This window comes from Ambystoma mexicanum, chromosome 3q (assembly GCF_040938575.1).
Source record: "Ambystoma mexicanum isolate Mex_15411 chromosome 3q, UKY_AmexF1_1, whole genome shotgun sequence".
Taxonomy (NCBI): domain Eukaryota; kingdom Metazoa; phylum Chordata; class Amphibia; order Caudata; family Ambystomatidae; genus Ambystoma; species Ambystoma mexicanum.
The window spans coordinates 622,136,430-622,157,199 of NC_090926.1; the positions used below are offsets into that span (position 1 = coordinate 622,136,430).

General features: G+C 45.0%; 1 protein-coding gene across 1 annotated transcript in view; it reads left to right on the plus strand.

Annotated features, from left to right (window-relative positions):
* Positions 1-20,770, plus strand: part of ELAC2 (elaC ribonuclease Z 2) — a 972,577-nt gene that overhangs the window by 333,576 nt on the left and 618,231 nt on the right. The window contains exon 11 of the mRNA XM_069654514.1: positions 15,485-15,597. Within this exon, the coding sequence (XP_069510615.1) occupies positions 15,485-15,597 (113 nt within the window). The remainder of the gene's footprint in view (positions 1-15,484; positions 15,598-20,770) is intronic.

Here is a 20,770-nt window from a genome sequence, read left to right on the forward strand (position 1 = left end):
CAATAGATGGCAAGAGACCACACTCAGCTGCTTAGCAGAGGGCCTCCTGGGATATAAAGAGGAACTCGAGTGGAAGCAACTTGCGCACAAATCTGGATAGAGCACATTACAAACTTGACATGGATTGCAGCGATGGAAAAACCAGTGTAGGTGCACCGAGAGGAAACCTATGAACTTTGCTTCCACAGTAAAGGAAATATTTGTATCTGCTCTTATGAACGATGCAACAAGACCCTCCTGATTCCAGACCTGAAGAGAGGTACAGCGGCAGTGATAGATTACTAATGAGTCTCTGGCCAACAAGCGTTCTTGCACCTCCCGCCAGCATGAATGGGCTACCGTTCGCTCGTAGTGCTGCACTCAGCCCTACTAGTAATCCCGGAAGAAAACTGCCAAGTGAGGTCAATACCCGAGAAAGCCCCAACCGTTTCTCCTATGTTTGAAGAACAGACGTCCTTACCACTGCCGGAGTGTCACATCATACCCGGAAGATGACAATATGAGAAGATGCAAAGGAAGAAAAGATCAAACTATCGAGACTCGGCCGCATTGCTCGCGGAAATCCCTGATGAATGCCGACTTTTCAGCTCAGCGGAAACCTTTTTCCTCTCACTATTGCTACCCAGCGTGTTTGCACCAGCCAATGCAAAATGGCTGCAGATTGTTTGCTGGGAACTAGTTAAGTTGGCAAATGATACCGAGCATGGGTTAAATGTCATAAAGGTCGAGCTGCGGGCCTGAGACTGATGATGCAGAACCGCTACATCCTCGAAATGCTGACAGCAATAGACTGAGGCGTGTGCCGAAAAATCGAGGATTTGTGCTGCACGTTCATACCTCCTGAAGACACAGAGACAGATCATTATCTCACATAATTGCAGCTGTACATGGTCTAGGAGTTCACATCAAGAAAGGAGGGATACAAGGAAATAACTGGTTTGATGTTGCATTCGATTGGGGCCCCGTCCTGGTTGGGCGCCATCGGGAAGATGCTGGTACATGTCATTGTGTTCGTCTTGGTCATCTTCTGCACCTGACAAATGGGCCCCCTGTGTTGTGCCAAAGCAGTGCCTTATAGCGCAATGATGATGGTGTCAATTGGGGTTTCAAAGGTACCTCGCAACACAAAAGATAGTGAAATACAGACTGACCACCCCATCCCTCACATGATCCCCATTCCCCTATGGAGACGAAGTAGATATTACACCATTATTGTACGCACCCCCAACCCCCTGACTCAGAGAATTATAAGGAAGTATGGGTGGATCCTGCAGGCAATTGGGTATGTATTTATATTACATGCACACCTGAGGCGTATGCATGATCAGGGGAGAGTCTACGGTCCGTGTGTAGGGCTTGGATACCAGAAAAGGGAATCTCACCATATGAAGAGGCTGTGAGAAGGGAAGGGAGAATGAGTGCATTTTTGGGTGGGAGGGTAGTTTGTTACTGTAGAAGTAACAAAAGGGGTGAATGTTGGGAAGGGAGAAAATGGCTGATACAGTAATAGTGGCTCTGTAATGGAGTTGCAATGGCCCGGAGCAGTGATGGCCCAGAGCCTGTAGCAGCGATTATATGCTCCTGGGCCGTTCTTGACCCACTGCTGCAGAAGGATCCTTGGAACTGAGAAGACGGAGAGCACCCAGCCACACTCAACTGGCTTTGGCTTACTCGAAGCCCTGATACTTAGCCTTGAGACCTGATGTTCTGAAAAAAGATGGCAGCTGTCGGGTGACTCCCTCCTCAGAGGTTACGTCGTCTGCCCAGCAGCAGTCAGCGGCATCGCGTAGGTAGGCAGGGGATCGGCAGACTTCGTGTGATCCTGCAGTGGGCCTGGTCTCCATTTCTGATGCTCTCCCCCACAAGCTTTATTTGTGACTGAGGCCACTGCCTGCGGGAGGACATCCACACTGCCTTGGACTCTTAATTTTTGCTCCCCAGAGCTTCACTGCGGTCCCCGCTGTGGGCCACATTTTCTTTGTCCCTTCTCATTGGCGACGGGCGCCATCTGCCCCAATACAGTAACGCATTGGGACTCCCCCACCCCCCAACTGGGGTCAGCATGGATCATACATGGAAGCTTGAAATAAACGGCATATTGGTTGACCCCTCCTCCCCCTGCCACCCTCCCGCGCTGTGCATTTCACTAAATTGAATGAGACGCACTGGATGACTGAAGTTACATCAGGGCTATGGGATGGACTCTGGTGTGCTAGTTGTGACTTCATAGCCTTAATCCTAATGGGTGTTGTGCAGCCCCCACAATAATTTTTGGAGAGCCTGGCCCTACTGGATTCGTGCTCCTGCCACTGTGTTCCCTACTAGCAACTGTTTATGCTCCTGCTGTGCTCAACGAAGTATGACAATGATTGTTTTATGAATCGATGAGGGCTGGGCACCACATCAACTGCTACTGCCCACTAAGTACTGCAGTGTTTAAAAAACTCTGCCCTGGCTTCTGGCACAAGTGCCAAGCTGACCCCTGTTCGGCTGGCCGGTTGCTCCTGGGACCACTGAGTCTGTGCCTGTCTGGGCCTAGGAGGGCCCCCATCCTTTGACCCCACCACAAACTTTGCTGCAGCCTGCTTTGTACATCCTGCTCTCCCATGAACTCGGGCCTCAGCACCGCTATAAACTGTTGAGCCTCCAGTGAGTGATGGCTGAATCTATTCATCTGCCTCCTCCACTAGCACCCTGATCTATATCTTTGCCCATCTCACTTTCATTCGCCTCATCCCTTTCTCTGCACTCTCTCTGCGTGTCCGTTGCACAAAACCGAATATTGCTCTGTGTATTTTACCTCCTGCACCCTAATTTCACTGCATGTGTGCCTTTTCATTGAATTTAGCTGTGTGTATTTTACATGCTGCACCCTAATTGCACTGCATTTGTGCCTCTTCCATCCTGCGTGCACATTTGCATTGCATTTTGTTCTCATTTTGTTACTACTAGGCAACCTGTGGGTGGGATTAGACGAGAACTGTGCAGTGCAGTCACCCTTCTCCTTTCAACTTCCCTCTGCCACACTAATTACACTCCCCATCTCTCCTATCGTCTCCAATTGCTACTCTATCTCCCTCTCACTAAGTGTGGAATAAAAAAGCACAGAACATCATCTTTCTTGCCAACCCTGGCCTTCCCATCGCAGACACCTATTTCAGCACAACCTACAGAGAGGTCGTCATGGATATCCGTTTCTCTGTCCCGTCTCCAGATCTTTGAACTCCTCATCTCTACTCTCTCCCCTTTCACTTCCTCTCCCATTAACGGTGGCACTAAGTGGGAAGTCCTTTTGGCTGGCTTTTCATCCTCACGTTGCACTGTTATTGTCTACCACACTGGCACTATCCTGGTTCAGGGTCCTCAACCCAACCGCATTCTCTTTTACCAGTTCCTGCCTTCCCTCATTAACTTCCTTCCTTCTGCCTCTCCCCTCACCCCTTTGTCCCTCCCCCATCTGCCTGGAGTACCATGCCTCTGTACTCCTCAGAAAACCTTCAAAGGCAGAGACCTCCTCCACCTGGCGACTCAGTGCCCCTCAGGCAACAAACACTCTGCTGACATCTGCCGCCCTCTTGAAGACGCTGACCTCTACATTCTAGCTCTCACCGAGAGTTCAATGCCAGCTCAGTCACTGCTTTTGACTCCCTCCTCCCTGAAGGCTTCAAGATCATTCACGAGCCTCAACCTCACTGTGCTGGTGGTGGGGTAGCCTTAATCTGTCCTGAGTGGGTTCCTTCTTCCATCGTACCCACCCAACTCTATACTTCCATCAAGAGCCTGGCTTGCAAGTTGGTCATATCTCCCTCCTCCACTCTGATCATTGCTACCATCTCGGTAGGATAGCTCAGGGTCAATGTGCTTGCCCTGGAAGCAAGACGACACAGAGCAACACAGGTTCGATCCCCGGGTCCGTGCTTTGGAACCTCTAGGTATTAAGCGCGTTATCAATAACCTATCATATCTCCCGACCTCCAGGCGCTACTACCATGTTCCTCTATGAATGGGCTGATTTCTGCTCATCCTTATTTTCAACCACCTCCAACCTCCTTCTCTTGCGTGACTTCAACTTCCAATTGGATGCCCCTGTCTCAGCATCAACTCTCTCCATTGACCTCTGCGACTCTCTCTCTCTCTCTCTCTCCATTCTGCCCTCACGTCCAACCCGCTCGGCTGGACACACCCTGGACACCATCATCCACTTGGACTTCTCTCTCTCGCTCCCCCGCTGGTCACCCCTCTCTCTTGGTCTGACCATGCTTTCCTTTCCTCCCACCTAGGTCCCTTCAGCCCTCCTACCGCACCCTCAAAAGCCCTGCCGGCCTCGTTATCGAACATTCGCCCAATGAAACAAGTGTCAACCACTGCCTTTGCTTTTACCTTCATTCTCCCCCCTGGGCCCCCCCCCTTGCCGCCTACCTCGGAATCTGCAACTGACTCTACTCTCAGCGACCTTCATTCAGCCATCACCAATACTCTTAACATCCTTGCCACACTCATGAGGAGCCGTCTGAAACCCGCCCCCAAGTGTAGCACCACGTATGACTCTGAACTTGCAGCCCTGAAATGAAAGTGCAGAGCAGCAGAACGGAAGTGACAAACCTCAGGTTCACCCTCTGATAAACTGGCCTGCTACCTGCTCCAAAGGCAATACAGACTCTCCATCCATGCCAAGAAAAGGGCCTGCATTCAGGCACGGATATCGGGTGCATCCAATAACACGGCTGAACGTTTTAAAATATGCAGGGAGCTAACCAACCCTTCCACAGTCTCCTCCCCCTCTTCCTTCGCAGGCCCTCTGCAACACACAGACCACACACACTTTGCCACCAAAACTCAGGACATCCTGAACACATTTGTTTTTCACCCGACCAACCCATTTAACTGCTGGAGAAGTTGGCCTTGCCCTAACTCAACTCGCACACTGAACTTGTCCGTGTTCTCCACGATCATCAATCTGGATTTCCAGGATCCATGGCACAGAAACAACTCTTCTGAACACCTGTGAAGAGCTGTCCGCATCCCTGGACTCCAACTCCCCAGCTGTCCTCATCCTACTTGATCTCTCTTCTGCCTTTGACACTGTCAACCTTTCCATCCTCCTACAAAAGCTCCACAATACCCTTGTTATCTCGAAACGGGCACTGGAATGGCTGACCTCTTTACTTTACACATTTATAACGTGCTCCTCAGAACCCGGAGGCATATGGGCGCGACAAGGACTAACAGTCAAACATAGAAACATGAAGCTCAGGTTATGGGAAACTTGGGGGCATGGTTATCATAGAGGCAGTTAGCAGGTTAGTTGAAAAGATATGTTTTTAATTCTTAAAGTTTTCAACTAAGTTGATCTTTCTAATTTCTTCTGGTAGAGAGTTCCAGGCCTTTGGGGCAGCTGCATAAAAAGCACTCTTATTAACCTGGTAGAGTGTGCATCTCGGCTCTTTGAGCTGTAGTGTGCCATTTGATATGAGCGTTCTTGTATTCGACTTCACATGCATGTACCTTGAAAGATATACAGGTGCTGTGGGTGTGATGCACTGTTATGTTCTAACCTATCCTGTGTCTGTGGCAATTCCCTATGTATGTGTGAGGCTGAGTTTGGAATGTTCAGTGTGGTGTATTCCATCTAGAATGTGATGGTATGATTGCCAAGGTTCTCCCTGTGCGAGTTGGAAAATGATCTGGGCAGAGGGGGACCGGTGGATGCTTCCCTCCCTTAGTCTTGTCCTACCTGTAACCTTATTACCTGTATCTTGTACTACGAACCCACTAAAGTCTCCTAACCTAACTTGGACTCCTGACTCATCATTTCAACTCCTTTACATGCATCCTAACATGCACTTGTGTATTATTACAAGTACCCGGAACTGTACCCTATCTTTAATGGGTAACCAATTTCTTCTTCCTTTGGTTACATGGTCGGATCTCCTTAGCCTGACTGCGCTGTTCTGTATGACCTGTAGTCTTACAAACTGTCTTATTGATACCCAAAAGAAGACTGCCACTGTAATCCATCTTCTATCCAATAATCGCTCTAGCTATGATTTCACAGTTGGCTTTTGAAATAAAGGGACGGATCTGTGTAAGTAATTTTAGATGGTATGCAGATAAGGCTACCATGTGTCTCACGTGCGCTCTCATGTTATGTTAAGATGCTGATCCAGTACAACGCCTAATGTGTTCACTTTTGTTTTAGTTTCTATGTGGTGTCCTGCCAAGGTGACATTTTTGTAATTTTCCCCTAACTTTTCTATTCTCTTAGGGGTTCCAATAACCATAGGTTCTGTCTTTTCTTTGTTCAATGCGAGTCCGGTTTCAACCATTCATGCTTGGATGATGTCATAAACTTTGTTCAATCTTAGAGTCTGGCTCATAATTTCCTGGCAGCGGGATGACACATTGTGTGTCATCCGCATAGTTGATGAATTCTACTGGATTTTTGGGCCAGTAAAGATATTATAGAGAGAGTGATAAACCAGCACCCTGGGGAACTCCAAAAAACAAGACACTTGGGTGGGGGAGGGGTTGTAGCTTCCGCACTGTCGCTGCACACCCCAAGTGTTCTATTAGACAGAAAGGATTGAATCCAAGCTGATGCAGTATTGGAGAATTTGGCTACCTCCCTCAACCTGGCGACTAATAGCTGATGGTCGACCAGGTCGAAGGCGGCTGATAAATCTAATAACATTAGAAGCGATGTTCCACCATTGTCCATGGTACGCAGAAAATTGGATTTAAGGTCCAGTGAAGCTGTCTTTGTACAATGGCCCTGTCTAAAACCAGATTGCCTTTCATGTAGTACCTTTATGATTTTTCCGAAACTCTGAGTTCTGGATATCTACAACCTGATCTAAGATCTTCAATAAGTACGGGGTGTTGGTTATGGGCCTGTAATTAAGTGCATTTTAAGGACATAACCCAGGTTTTTTTATAAGTGGAGATATCCATGCTGTTTTCAGGACTTCAATCATCGACACAGAGAAGGTTTTGAATAACTCTGCCGGACAAGACTCCCTCTTACAATTTGTCGGTCTAATGATTGCGATAGGTTCTGTCTGTGTTGCCGGGTGAAAATTAAACAGGCGTCATAGTATTATCAGAAGTTTGCTCACTGTCTACTTTGACTGGAACTACTTCTCTTCAGCTCTATATTTTGTTTAATCCCATCAAGTTTATTTAACATTGCTTTTTTGTACAGAGGCACACCATTCTGCATCTTTGAATGGCAGATTCTCTGGTGGCGGCCAAGGTGTTTCCAATTCTTTTAGGATTTCAAACCGTTCTTTAGACTCATGTTGTGCCTTATGTATTCTACTGTCCAGCATTTTTCTTTTTTCTTCTATTGTGGCCATTTTTAAAGCTCTGGCTGCCCCATTAAAGGTTTGTCTGTCCCTTTCTGACTTAGAAAGTTTCCATTTATAAAAGTATTTATTTTTATTTGATTGAAGGCTCTGTATTTCTGTATTTCTGTATTTCTGGTGTGAACAAACTGTTGGTTTTCCTGATAGGTAACAGTTTGGTTATTTTGGGTGCCGGAGAGTCCACAGCTTTTTGTAGGGTCATCTGAATTTTCTCACTCATTCTGTTAGCATTTTCTAAAAATTCCAAACTTATTGCTAGTGGCTGTAGCCATTTGCTCATAAATGTAGGGGTCAATTTCTTAATATTCCGTGTTGTTTTCCACTGACTTTGTTTTTTTGTGTATCTTAGCTTGTCTTCACATATAATATCCAGGTGGAGTAAAGGGTACGACGTTCGTTCATCAGCGTTTTTTTTCCCACTGGCTGTTTTATTTACTGCAAAAAAAATCGAAAAATATGGGGTGGGTGGTTAGAGGGATATAAGGTGTAGGTGTGTGTGGGGACTAGATTGTAAATAGGTTAGAAGGGTGGTTTGTGGGGCTAACTCCCTCTGGAAAAAAAATTTGAAGAGTTATTGCGGCAAAAAATTGCGGCAAAAAAAAACTGCCGATGGAATGACATGGAAAAGGATGAAAGAAGGATCTGACCATGGACATTGATATACCACAGGAGTAGATGTAAAAATGTTCTGTGGCAATCCAAACCTGTTCCAGCTCCCTGGCTGTAAATGTCAGTCAGGTGGATTTAGGGATGTAACGGTATTACGGTATACTGTTAAAGATACCGTGAACCACTTAATTGAACAATAATAACCGTCACATTGTTTATACCGGTATACCGTTCATACCGTTAAGTGGGCTTTTCAATCTGATTTGGAAAGGCTGCAGTAAGCAAGTGCTGCACAGTCTTGGTCTTGCACTGTTGGATGTGCCGTCTGCTAAGTAGTTTCAGTTTGAGCAGTTTTTAATGCCATTCCATAAACCACACGTGCCTGACACAAAAGCAATATGTTAGCAATAGGAAGAATAAATACAGTGCCAAGAAGGAAGAGGGTATTTTTTTTAATGTACATTTTTGTTTAAAGTGTTCACACAGCCTGCGGGCATCGAGGCGCTGTTAAAGAAATTGGTTTTGTTTATTTAGTTGCCTAATTGTTTTTGTCTTCGTTGCGTATTTAGAACGCACTTAAGCACCCAGAGGTTTCTAAGCTCGGACCCAGGGATCAAACCTGTGTTGCTTCGTGTCGTCTTGCTTCCAAGGCACGCACGTTGCCGCTGAGCTATCCTCCCGGGACTTTGGGTTGGTGGCTTTGGGGTTTATATATTTATAATGGATAATGTTTTCTAAACGTATGACAATGGGGGATTTGCCTGGTTCTTTCATTGAATTTACATATAAAGTCACACTGCGAAATGTAATCATCTCTGTGGGTATTCCCTGCTGCCATACCAAAGGGTAACATGTCTGTGATTACTGAACACCTTTTGGCCCTGAAGTAAACTAAAGGCTGTAACATAAAGAGAGAGAGTGTGTGTGCGTGTGTGTGTGTATGCGCACAAGCATATACTACCATCGGACTCCATTGATCTGTGGCATGCAGATTATCAAGATGGCAACATGTTCATCTTCACCAGTAGCCAGTGGGGGAGCAAAAAGCCTAAAGGACCACTTAAGAAAAGCTATTCAGTTTGCTTTGCCAGTCGCAGCAGGACCCCCCCCTCCCTCCTTTCCACACGTGTTTGTGTTTGGTGGAAGCAAGGGGTGGCATTTCAGTGGAAAGTATGTTGAAAAGGCCAATTCTGGCCCTGGGTGCCTGGTTTTGTTTGTGATGATAAACCTGCAATTCATGACCTTTTAGAAAATATTTGTTAAGATTAGTTAACTCCACCTGCTATACCGCGATAACCATGATATACCGTCATTTGGCAAGAAGGTTATTGTACCGTCATAAAACTAATACCTTGACACCCCTAGGTGGATTGCAGGGGTCTCACGGCGCGAGGGGGAGCCGTTAGTTGCACCACCCCTGGATTGTTGCATTGCATGTGTTCACCATGCCGCCCTTCCCATCATAGCCAGGGGGAGTTTAGCCCAGAACTTCATACTGTTTTCGATTGTTAACTACTGCTTTCTCCGTGTTATGTTTATGTTCCTCTTCTATCTCGTGGTAAATATCATCCCCCTGATATCTAAACGTGCTAGTCTCCCAGGGTATTTGTAATACCGGTAGGTTGTCCTGCGCAATGCAGTTATATCTCCCTAAGGGGAATATGCACGACTTCTTGGGGTTTGACCGCAATGCCGGAGAAGGACGCAAATCGTTCCATTACTTCGAGGATGTATTGCAGGTTTTCCTCTGGATACCTTAGATACAACAGCATGTCGTCTGCGTACAGTGATATTAGGTGCGGCTCCTCCCTAGTGTGCACCCCTATCTCTTCATATTGTTGCCTCAAATATTTTGCTAGGGGTTCCAGTGCGAGGATATACAGCATCAAAGACCATGGGCAGCCCTGTCTGGTGCCCCTACTGAGCTGCCATTTGATTGCTCCCGTTTTCACTCTAGCAAGAGGCGAGCTGTACAACAGCTTCACCCACCTCAAGTACCCAGACCCCATTCCATATTCCTTCAGGGCTGTCATCAGCCATGGCCACCTTACTGAATTGAAGGCTTTCACTGTGTCTAGTGAGACAATTGCAAACTCGTTTGAATCTCTCTGTCTGTTCCATGACGTGATGGAGCAGTCTGTCAGCTATACTCCTACACGGGACATATCCTGTCTGATCATGATGTATCAGTTTGCTTATAACCTGTCGAAGTCTGTTTGCTAGCACCACCGTGAGTATTTTACTATCTTGGTTCAACATGGACAGTGGTCTGTACGACCCACAATCTATGCTAGGCTTATTTGGTTTGAGATGCCGGATGATTATTGCCTCTCTGAGATTCCGGTAGTTTCCCTATCTCAAAGGCCTTGTTTAACATTGCCAGCAGTGGGAGGAGCACCTCCGACCTATAGGTTTTATAAAACTCACTAGGGAGCCCATCCGTTCCTGGGGCTTTGCCGGTAGGTAATTGCCCAACCACCATTTCTAGCTCCTCCAATGTAATAGGGGCGTCTAGGCTCTCTTTCTCTTAAACACTCAGTTTGGGTAACCTGATGTCCTCCAGTATCTCCCTAATCTCGTTATCTGCTACTCCTGCATCTTCGTATAGGTGTTGATGGAATTGTAGGAATCCCTCATTTATGCTCTCTTGGGTATCCGCTATTCGACCACTCACTCCCTTATCTCCCTTATCGCTGATCTAGCTGTCTCCTGTTTGTATAGCCATGCCAACAGCCTACCCGGCTTATCTCCCCCAGCGTGTTGTCTTTCTCCGTATTTCTTGTAGTTTAAGTTGCATAGTCTCTCCCAGTGTTCCCTGCATTCTTGCTGCAATAGGCTCGTAGCTTTGCCATCTTCCTGTGAGGTGCTCCCTTTACTCATAATTTCTTCTAATTTCCTTTCTGTTTTTTGCAGTGCTTTCATTATGCCCCCTTGGAGCCCTTTGGATTTTGATATTGCTGCCACTCTCACCACTACCTTAAATGCCTCCCATAAGGTACTTTCCGATTCTACGCTGCCGGTGTTCTTTTTGAAATATTCTATTATCTCCTCTCTTAGGTCCTCTCTGAACCCTGTATCCTTCAGTGCCTCTGCCCTAAGCCGCCATATTGGGATCTTGGCTCTGGGGGGCTGGTGTTGCCACGTTAAGATCAAGGGTGAGTGGTCCGATAAGAACCTTGCTTTATATTCCGAGCTCACTATCCCCCCGGTAAGTTCTGGGTTGGCAAACATGTAATCTAGTCGTGTGTATACAGGTTTTGTGGGCTGGAGTAATGAGAGTAATGCCTATCCTCTGGGTGGTGTTGCCTCCATATATATACTAGCTAAAGATCGCCGATCAGGGTTCTCTGGGTTTTGGCTGCCAGGGTAGGCCTGTCTAGTTTCCTATCTGATCTGTCCACTCTGGGGTCTAGCGTACAGTTGAAATCCCCTCCCCATATGACTGTGCCTTCTATGTACTGACTAACTTTACCGTACAGGGTCTTGAAATAAGCCACTGTATCCTGGTTTGGGGCATATGTGTTGATAATACACATTTCTTTATTCTCCAGCATTCCTCGCATCGCCACCATTCTCCCATCTGGGTCTACTGTGGACTGTATTAACTGAAAGGGCACGTGTGGCACGACCCAAGTTACCACTCCTCTACCTTTACCTAATATAACAGAGATGTTGGGCATGATTAATGGAGCAGAAGTCGCAAGTACTTTAGATTTTAAGTCTGCGTACCACCAAATTGTCTTACACCCATCCTCTAGAAATATAACAACTTTTATTAACCCAGAGGGTTTGTTTCAGTGTAATTACATGCCCTTTGGTCTGGTATCTGCAGCAGCTGTGTTTCAATGCATCATGTATCAATTGTTTCAACATATGCAGGGGGTATTGTGTTTTCAAGATGATGTTAGTTTATGGGATAAGTGTTGAAAAGCACAATGCCAGATTTAGCGTTGTAATTATTCAAGGATGCTGGTTTAACACCAAGTAAAGATAAGTGCAAATTCCATATATCCGCCATACAATATCTAGGGCATGAGCTATCTAAACATCGTATTATACCAAAGAGATCTGGTGAATAATATTTGGAATGTTCCCAGTCCCAAAAACAAGGAAAGGATCTCTTTTGTATGAACGGCTGAATATTTTGCCAAATGTATCCCTGATTTAGCGAGTAAAGCTGTTCACATGAGAAAGCTTGTGAAGAAAGGAATGAGATTTCAATGGGATGATGAATGTGAATGTGAGTTCTAGGAAATAAAACTGTCTTTGTAAGAAGGCCCCCATTTTGAAGAGTTTTGACCCCAACAAGAAAGGTATTCTCACAACAGATGCGAGTAATCATGGGTTGGGTGCAGTGCTTTCTCAGAGAAATTAAGATTGTTCCGTTGCATTTGCATCCATAGTTTTGAGGGAAGCAGAACATATTTATTCCACAATTGAAAGAGTTGTTAGCAATTAAGTGGGCCATTGATAAGTTCCACCCATTTCTTTGGGGTGTGAGATTTGTTGTCAGATCTGATCACAAGCCTTTAAAGGAAATTTTTATGACAAAAGGATTTCTCTTCAAGAATACGTAAGTGGGTTGCAAGTTTGCAAGATTACATTTGGGAGATGGAATACGTACCTGGGGTGAAGAACAAGGCAGCAGATTGTCTTTCCAGGTTGACGAATGTAGTTGAGGATTACCATGGTAATGATGAGGATCAGGTTTTAAGTATCGACCAAGATGTAGTTTCCGAAAGAGCGGGAGGAAGCTATGTTAGCAGATGAAGTACTTGGAGATGTTGAAGAGCGCATTGTATGCGGTCTCGAAGGTAGTGAGATCAGGAAAGGAACTATTCCGGATGCCGTGAGGCATGTGTTTGATGAGTTGCTAATAAATAAAGGTACATTTTTGAGGGGAGACAAAGTGTTTTCACCTGCTAGTGTGAGGAAGAATATTCTTGAGATTGTGCATGAAGGACATCCAAGCATGACAAAGACCAAGCAAGAGGACTACTGGTGACCTGGAATGGATTTGCAGGTGGAGAGATTAATCAGGGATTGTCAGATATGTAAGGCTGCCGCCAATGGATGTGTTGCAAGAATAGAACCCCTGACATTAATGTCTGTTCCGTCCGTACCTTGGGAGTATGTAGGTTTAGAGTCAAAGGACTTTGCAGTATTGCATTGTTTTAATGGATATACTGTTTAAATGGGTGAAGATTTCGTGGGTACAGAATATCTCTTCCAAGGATATCATTAAGTTCTTGGAGGAAATATTTGAGAGAAGGCTATCCAACTACAATAGTGATGGATAATGGTGTTCAACTGGTGCCTGAAGAAATTGAGATGTTTCTTAAAAGGAACGGCATAGAGCATAAAAACAGTTCGATTTTATCACCCAGAGACAAACACAATTGTTGAGAGATTCAATAGTCATTAAAAATAGTATTAAGTATGCTATCTCAGAGAATGGAGATTGCATGAAAGCAGCAGAAGACACAGCGGTGGCGCATAGGTTTACCCCTCATGCCACAACATGGGTTTCGCCTTTTTAGATGTTGAGGATAAGGAAACCTAACTCCAGAGTTTGTTCACCTTGGTTAGGCAGAGCATGCCCGAAGGTTATAGATTTTAGTCTGGTCAAGGAGAACATTACAAGGAGACAATTGTATAAGAACGGCCATTTCGGTGTAAGGAAGGCAGTAAAGAAATGTGCGGTTGAGGAAGGGGACTGGGTGCGGATAAAGCTTCCTCATACCAGGGCAGAAAAGGGTGTTCATTGCTCTAAACCTGTGAAAATTATGGAGGGGTTTCATGGAGCAGTAAACGTTTCAGATGTGAATGTTAAACATAGGGGTGTGGGTCACATGGAACAAAATATTGATGGAAAGAAATGATGTTTTAATAAAGGAAATTAAGGAAAATATGGTCACTGTTTGGCTCGTGATGAATGTGTTTGTGGTAGACCATTATATTTGAAAGACTATGTGGAATGAAGACGTGATGTTCCTTTAACTATTTGTCTGACATATTACCATCTGTATATATTATAGTGTTAAGTGCAGTTCAATGTCTATTATGTAGCCCGTTATGTTCTTATGAAATCAGTTTTTTCCTGTATATAATCCACATGTTGATGTCATAGTTCTTCACCACCACCCTTTAAATAGGTTGTCAATATTATAAGTGTAAAAAAGGGAGATGTGTAGCATTCCATACTTGAGGTATGTAAGGAATGCACAAGAAGGATGCAGAAGTTAGGCTGTTGGAGGAGTTGGAGTAAACTGCTTTGGGAGCCGGTGGGCGTTTGAGATACATCAATAAAGAACAATTTGATCTTTTACCTGCTACGTGGATCATTTTAGTGGGTCTCCTACCTTATCGTCTTGCGTGCTTGTTGGGGTGTCCGGAAGGAGGCCCTTGGGATTTGGTGGCCTGCAGCTTTTGCGCAACAGGTATGATTCATGATCACCATTGGGGAAAATCAAAAACAAAAGGACTAAAAAGTCGTATTGAAAATGGACATGGCAAGATGCTTTTTATTTCTGGTTTGCAAACCAATAAATGGACAGCATTGTACCCCACAACCCAAGCTACCCCAACCCGCCTCCAATTCGCCTTCCCCCTTATCCCCAGGGTCTGTCTTCTTACAATATCTGTCACTTCTGTTTGATCTCCCCAAAAACATAACAATAGTACTCCTTGTATCTTCATAGTCCGTCTTCCATTTCCATTCTGTCTCTCGTCATTCCGTTATCCTCTGCTTCTGGGTTGGTCCCTCTGGTCTGAAGACGTCCTCCTCGGGTGAGGTTAGTAGGGTCTCCACCCCCTGACGTACTTCCGGCAAAGAATAAGACCCCATTGTCTGACCTGGAGAAAGCCAAAACCCCACAGAGCTCTTGAAAGCGCTGGCTCAGCAGTCCTACAGCACATGTCACTTTAGAGAGCCCTCGGGCAAGTGTTACCTCAAGCCAACAAGTGGTGCTTTCCCTATCTAATGTCCCCTAGGATTTGAAAGAAAAATAATTAACACTCTGGCATATATGAAGGAATGACTCGAGTGTTCAAATACATCCCCAGACTCCTCCCATATATTTGTTTACTCACATTTATGATCACTCGTTATTGCATGCCTTTATGTTGTCATTATAAAATTAATCTTGTTCCTCTGGGGGTCCATCAACAATTGCACGGCCAACATCCGAAGTACACACAGTCGGCAATCTGTCAGTGTGTTCATGAATTTAAAAGGATGTATCATGTTGTAATCTTGGCAGAATGGACATTTTTACGCAATCCAAATTTATTAGAACTATGCTTATCATTTGCTTAAAAAAAAAAAAAACTTATGTTTAGCATGATTCTCTACATGAAGTGTATCTGTATTTATTAGGTGCAATCATCCCATTGTCAAACCTTTATTTCAAGCAGTTTATCTTTTAGTAAAATACCTTGCTTGACTAACCAGATTTAAAAACTAGTACCATAAAGAGCTCAACACCTTTTTTTTTTTTTTTTTTTAACAGATCTTTCCTGAAGAAGTATGCACCCCCACCGATCCTGGTCCGGCCTTCATTGTAGTAGACTGCCCCAACGAAGGATTTGTGGAAGCAATCTATACAAATGATTTGTTCAAAAGGTAATGAGACTTAATGTAACATTATAACACATTGTCCCCCTAACATGGCTGAACCCATTCTGTGATTTCTTTTATAGGCATTTCTTTTCAAGATCATTCTGTGCATATGTTGCTCCCTTGTCAGGAGAGTTGGTCTCTGCACTGTGCTTCATGGCTAGTCACTGACCCACAGCTAAGCTACAGGGTTATCCTAGCTCGCCTATTCATATTAATGGCTGAGCAGTCATGGTCAACTCATTGAAGATCAGGTTGGTTTCAAAACAGTGTAACATTTTATAACTTTAAATACGGGTATGGCCACAAAGTGCTGTTATAGAAAACATTCTTTATCTTGTGTGAAGCTAAGTAAAGCTGATTTGCACTTGGACTGCTTTGAAAGAATATTTTTAGAATTCAAGGTTTGTGAGCATACCAGTTCGGATTAGTGGCAATGTCTGAATTCACAAGTCTTTTGAATTCCACGTTCCTGTGCCTTCTCAACTTGGAGTTGGCCTCTCATAGTTGTTAATGAGAGATATGCACTAGCTTGTGATGGACTGCGGGGAGGCAGGTGTTGCATCCATGATGTTAAAGCCTAATGTTAGAGGACACATGCCCATAGGTCCACTGTGAAATTTGGAAACTTGGGGTGGAGTACAAAGGCACGATGAACGTGGGGGATGGTTTGTGCCGAGCGATGGTGTATACAGGAGACGCTTCCATTAAGGTGATTGCTTACCCATAGCAGCGTCTTCTTTTTCTGTGCTGTGCACACTAGGTTGGTGACAAGCGGGAGCGGCGAGGCACCTCTTTCCCGTGGTACGCTGAAACGAGCCACACGTCTGAAAAATGAGTCACTGTGCACTCTGAGCGGAATACTGATGACTCCAAGGACTATTGACACAGGTCTTGCAGTTCCCCGATGTTCCTAATGTTGCTCACTGCACCAAGAGTCTGCAATGAAGTGTCTGGAGCCATGTCTCGTGAGAAACGATTAGCGGCAACCATCTTGGAAATGAACTAGAACGCTGAGGTCAGTTCTTCGTGGAGCGGATTGCCTTGAAACAGACAAAACTGCATGAACCTTAGAGGTGGATCTGCCAGGATTTCTTTTAAAAAGAGGAATCTTCTACAAATACAGTTGCAAAGAGCATATGCAGACACCTGTTTAGATTTTTACAATCTCTTTTTCTGGTCATGTAACAGGGATCAGGCTGCAATTATGGCTGCTGCAAGCATGGCCCCCTCACTCCCCGCCAATATTGCTAGCACAACCGGGTACCCCACCTATATTGTTGGAAAAGATGATTTGATACTTATTTGGTGGCTATTTGAGGCGCAATGTGTCTGCTTCTAGATGGGTCGTCATCTTGCTTCACAACTTGGGGAATGAGGGTGGCTCAATCTATGATGGCGTACCAGAGATGGGTTTGGAGGAAGCAGGCGATATGGACGAATATGTTAGAGCAGTCATGAGACTGGAAAGACATCTTCTACTTGAGTTTGGGATTGATGGGGTTGTGCCTTATCGAGAACTAGGCACTTTGATTATACACTTGCTCCTTCGTAATTCTGCTATTAATACCTTACTACATGTGACTACATGCAGAATGATTCCACCGATAGTGGTTGGGTGACCTTTTCAACTGGCACGGCTCACTCAGGATGCAAATAAATAGTGTGAGTGTGGATCTGTGATACCCACAGCGGTTAATAGGAGCGTATACAAAAACATCACTAAAAAGCTATAATATCTTCTATGACAAACAAAAAGTGGTGGATCTTGTAACTGAATCTTCCACTGGTAAATACCCGTTTACACTACAGTATAATAAGGCTTTTCCTAACAACTGGTTGCTTAAAATGTACCTTAGGCTGAAGCTCAATTTAGTGGACGCTCATCAAGTTATTGGGGCCCATTAAAATATCCCTAGAACCCATCTCCACTGTAGGGTCTGTGGTTAGTCTGTCGTGGAAACTATTAAACAACTCACTTTAGACTGGAAGAGCTTGACCTTTCTTCGCAGACTCACTGCCTTAGCATATGGTAAACCTGTTCTTTTTGTTAATTTTAAGGAAACAAACTTGGGAGGCCTTTTAACAAGGAAATTACTTGGATCTAATGTATCATATAACCACATTTTGGATTTATATAATTTGGATTTTTTTATTGGATAATTGTTATGCTTCGATCTATTTAACATTTGCTGTACTGGTGACTCAGTATTGTACATGAAGACAACAGGTTTAACCTCTTTATTTCGATAACTGATTGATTGTATGTATAAATAAAAAAAGATTGTATTGTACTCACGGAAGGAAAATAAAATATTACAGGCCCTGCACTAGCGGCCCTGTAGTTATGTTATGTTAATGAAACTTGTAAAGCCAAGCAGCCGCCCTGAGGCATCCTGGGGCTAGAGGAACCATAGGTGACCAACAGAAAGCAGAACCACAATTTTAGAACCGGAGTCTTCATGGCACGATGAAAAGAGAGATGGTTATCCATAACCCGGAGGGCAAATAGAATGGAATCCCAAGCTTTTGCTGCAGCAATGGAGAAAGAACAGCCACCTATGCGGGAGTATTTTATTCGGGGGACTTGAATGGTCAGACGATAGAGTGAAGTGCTCTGGAGGGGACATAGGGACAATATATTGCCTGAAGATATTCAGCTCCCAGTTTGTAAAAGGCTCTATGCACAATGCATAAGTATTTAAACACCACACATTTTCCACCAGGGAGCCAATTTAGCTGACGTAGAAAAGGGGTCCTGTGAGAGCCAAAAGGCTGAAGCACAGCTTTTGCAGCCATACTCTGCAAGAGCTGAAGTCAATCAATTAAATGGGCGGATTGAGCCAGATAGAGCGCGTTGCAGTAATCGATACAGCTCATTACCAGGGCAGAAACAACAGCAGCATGAAATTGAGGAACATTAGGTAGGACCTTACAAAGGCAGAGATTTTAACACCCAGATCTTTCACTAGAGTAACCGGGAGTGGGAAAAGGTCCAAGATTAGAGGGCCAGAAATCGGGAGTCCACAAAGCTGAAAGAAAGCAGAGCCCACAACCAGCACCTCTGTCTTTTCACCATTCAGTTTCAGGGAGTTCCTAGTCATCCATCCACCCACGAACTCCAAGCAATCCCTAAGCCCAACATCCATATCAAGCTGAGATAGATCGAGTTGCAGAATAATCTGTGTATCGTCTGCATAAAAATAACAAAGGAAGGCGTAGGAGTGGATGAGACCAAGAAGCAGCTGGATATAGATGGTAAACATAATAGGTGACAGAGCGGAGCCTTGATGGACTCTGCAAGATAGAGACACTGGTTTAGAAGAAAAAGGAGAGGGAAAATAGGTTGAGTATGACCAGGAAGAAAACCAGGTAAGCACCTGGCCAGAAGGACGTGCAGAGGACAGTTGGGCAACCAGCGTGGGGAGGTCAACACAGCTGAGATCTGAACTACAATCAGCACCCTCACACCACCCTGGTCCACTAGGCAAGCAAGGTCATCCACCACCGAAACAAGAACAGATTCAGTGCCCCTGCCGGGGCGAAAACCAGATTAAAAGAGATCAAAGAAAAGGGACGATTCCAGAAAAAAACCCAGAAGAGGAGAGACCAGAGATTCGAGGAGCTTCATAGAGAATGAGAGGAGTGAAATAGGATGGAAATTGGACAAAACTGCAGGATCCAAAGAAGGTAATGGTTAAGTTGCTCAACAAAAGCAAATCGGTGTTCAAATTAATAAAGGTAGCTAAATCAGCTCTCCTCCCCACGTGAGACCACATGATGTAAGGCGGTCCTTATAGGCAGAATGACACAATCTGGCTCTGATTTTCAGTATACTAAAAAGTTCCAAAATGTGGGTTGAGGCTAGCCTGGCCTTCCACGGTAAAGTCTCTCGTTCAGACATCCAAATAATAATTCAACACAAAGTTCACGTAGGTCCCCCTCTGTTGGGCTCATACCTCTTTAGCACATAGTTCAACAAAACTTACAAAGGGCCTCCCTTTACCACAGTTTGTTACGCTCAGCCAGGCTCAGCCCACTTTCAGGTGTTCAAGTCTTTCGTATATGCGTGGCTTTCTTTATAGATCTCTGCAGGACCACTTTGACTAAAAGTTCAAGATTTCAACTTCCACTCTCCCCTTCTCTAGGAGGTTATTCTGCTTACTTGGCTTTTTCACTTCATTCGCTTTATCCTTACAAGCAATCCACCTTTCACAGAGACTTTAGAGTGGGTTACTTCCTTTCGCCGGACCACTCCGTTACTCAGTATTGCTGATTCCATAGTCTTTTTCTTCAAAGTTCCTTCACAGGTGTGCCTTTCCTTGCGTCTCATCCACACGTGCGCAGCCTTCACTTACGGTATAATGTTGCCGCTTCAAACTTTCTTTAACACACACCGGTCTCTCAGGTCGCTTGCCAACTCACCGGCTGTGTTTGTTTCTTTCTTAGTTTTATGATTTCCAATTTAAGAGTCAAGGTTCGAACCACAGGCTTGGCGTCGCCGCTCCAACTCTGCTGTTCACCCGGGAGGGCCGCTGGCATCCTTGAAACACAATGAAGTCTTCACTTGCGTGATCTTGCCTTCTGCATGTGTCTTTCGCTTCCTATAACCTTCTAACCTTGTTCCGGGAGGATAGCTCGGCGCCAACGTGCTTGCCTTGGAAGCAAGACGACACGGACCAACACGGGTTCGATCCCCGGATCTGCGCTTAGAAACCTCTGGGAATTAAGCGTGTTATAAATAACCTATCGTATCATATATCATACCTATCATATCAGAGGCAATGACCTCCACTAGGGAACTCTTGGGGTGTTTTGACCCACTGCTCTCGTCCCTTGGTCTGTCTCTCTGCTCCAGTGGGTTTGCCTTTGCCCCACTAGTCCTGCTCGTACTTGTCTTCTGCCTTGCTCAGACTGGGGCTTTAGGTGTTGCCTTTTTTGCGTGTGAGGAGAGCCTATTGGTATCGGGTGTATGCACTTGACGCAAGTGCCTGACTTTGCCTGACCCGATTAACGGGACATGTCAGTACGATGTATTAGTTTGTTTTGTTACTCTCTGTCACCCTCTTCCTCGGCCCAGTGTTTGTGAAAAAAGGGGGGGGGGGGCTAGGGCCTCAGAGAATCCTAAAAAAATAGGATGGGTTAGATGAACAAAAAAGGGGGGAATACTGCGTCCCAC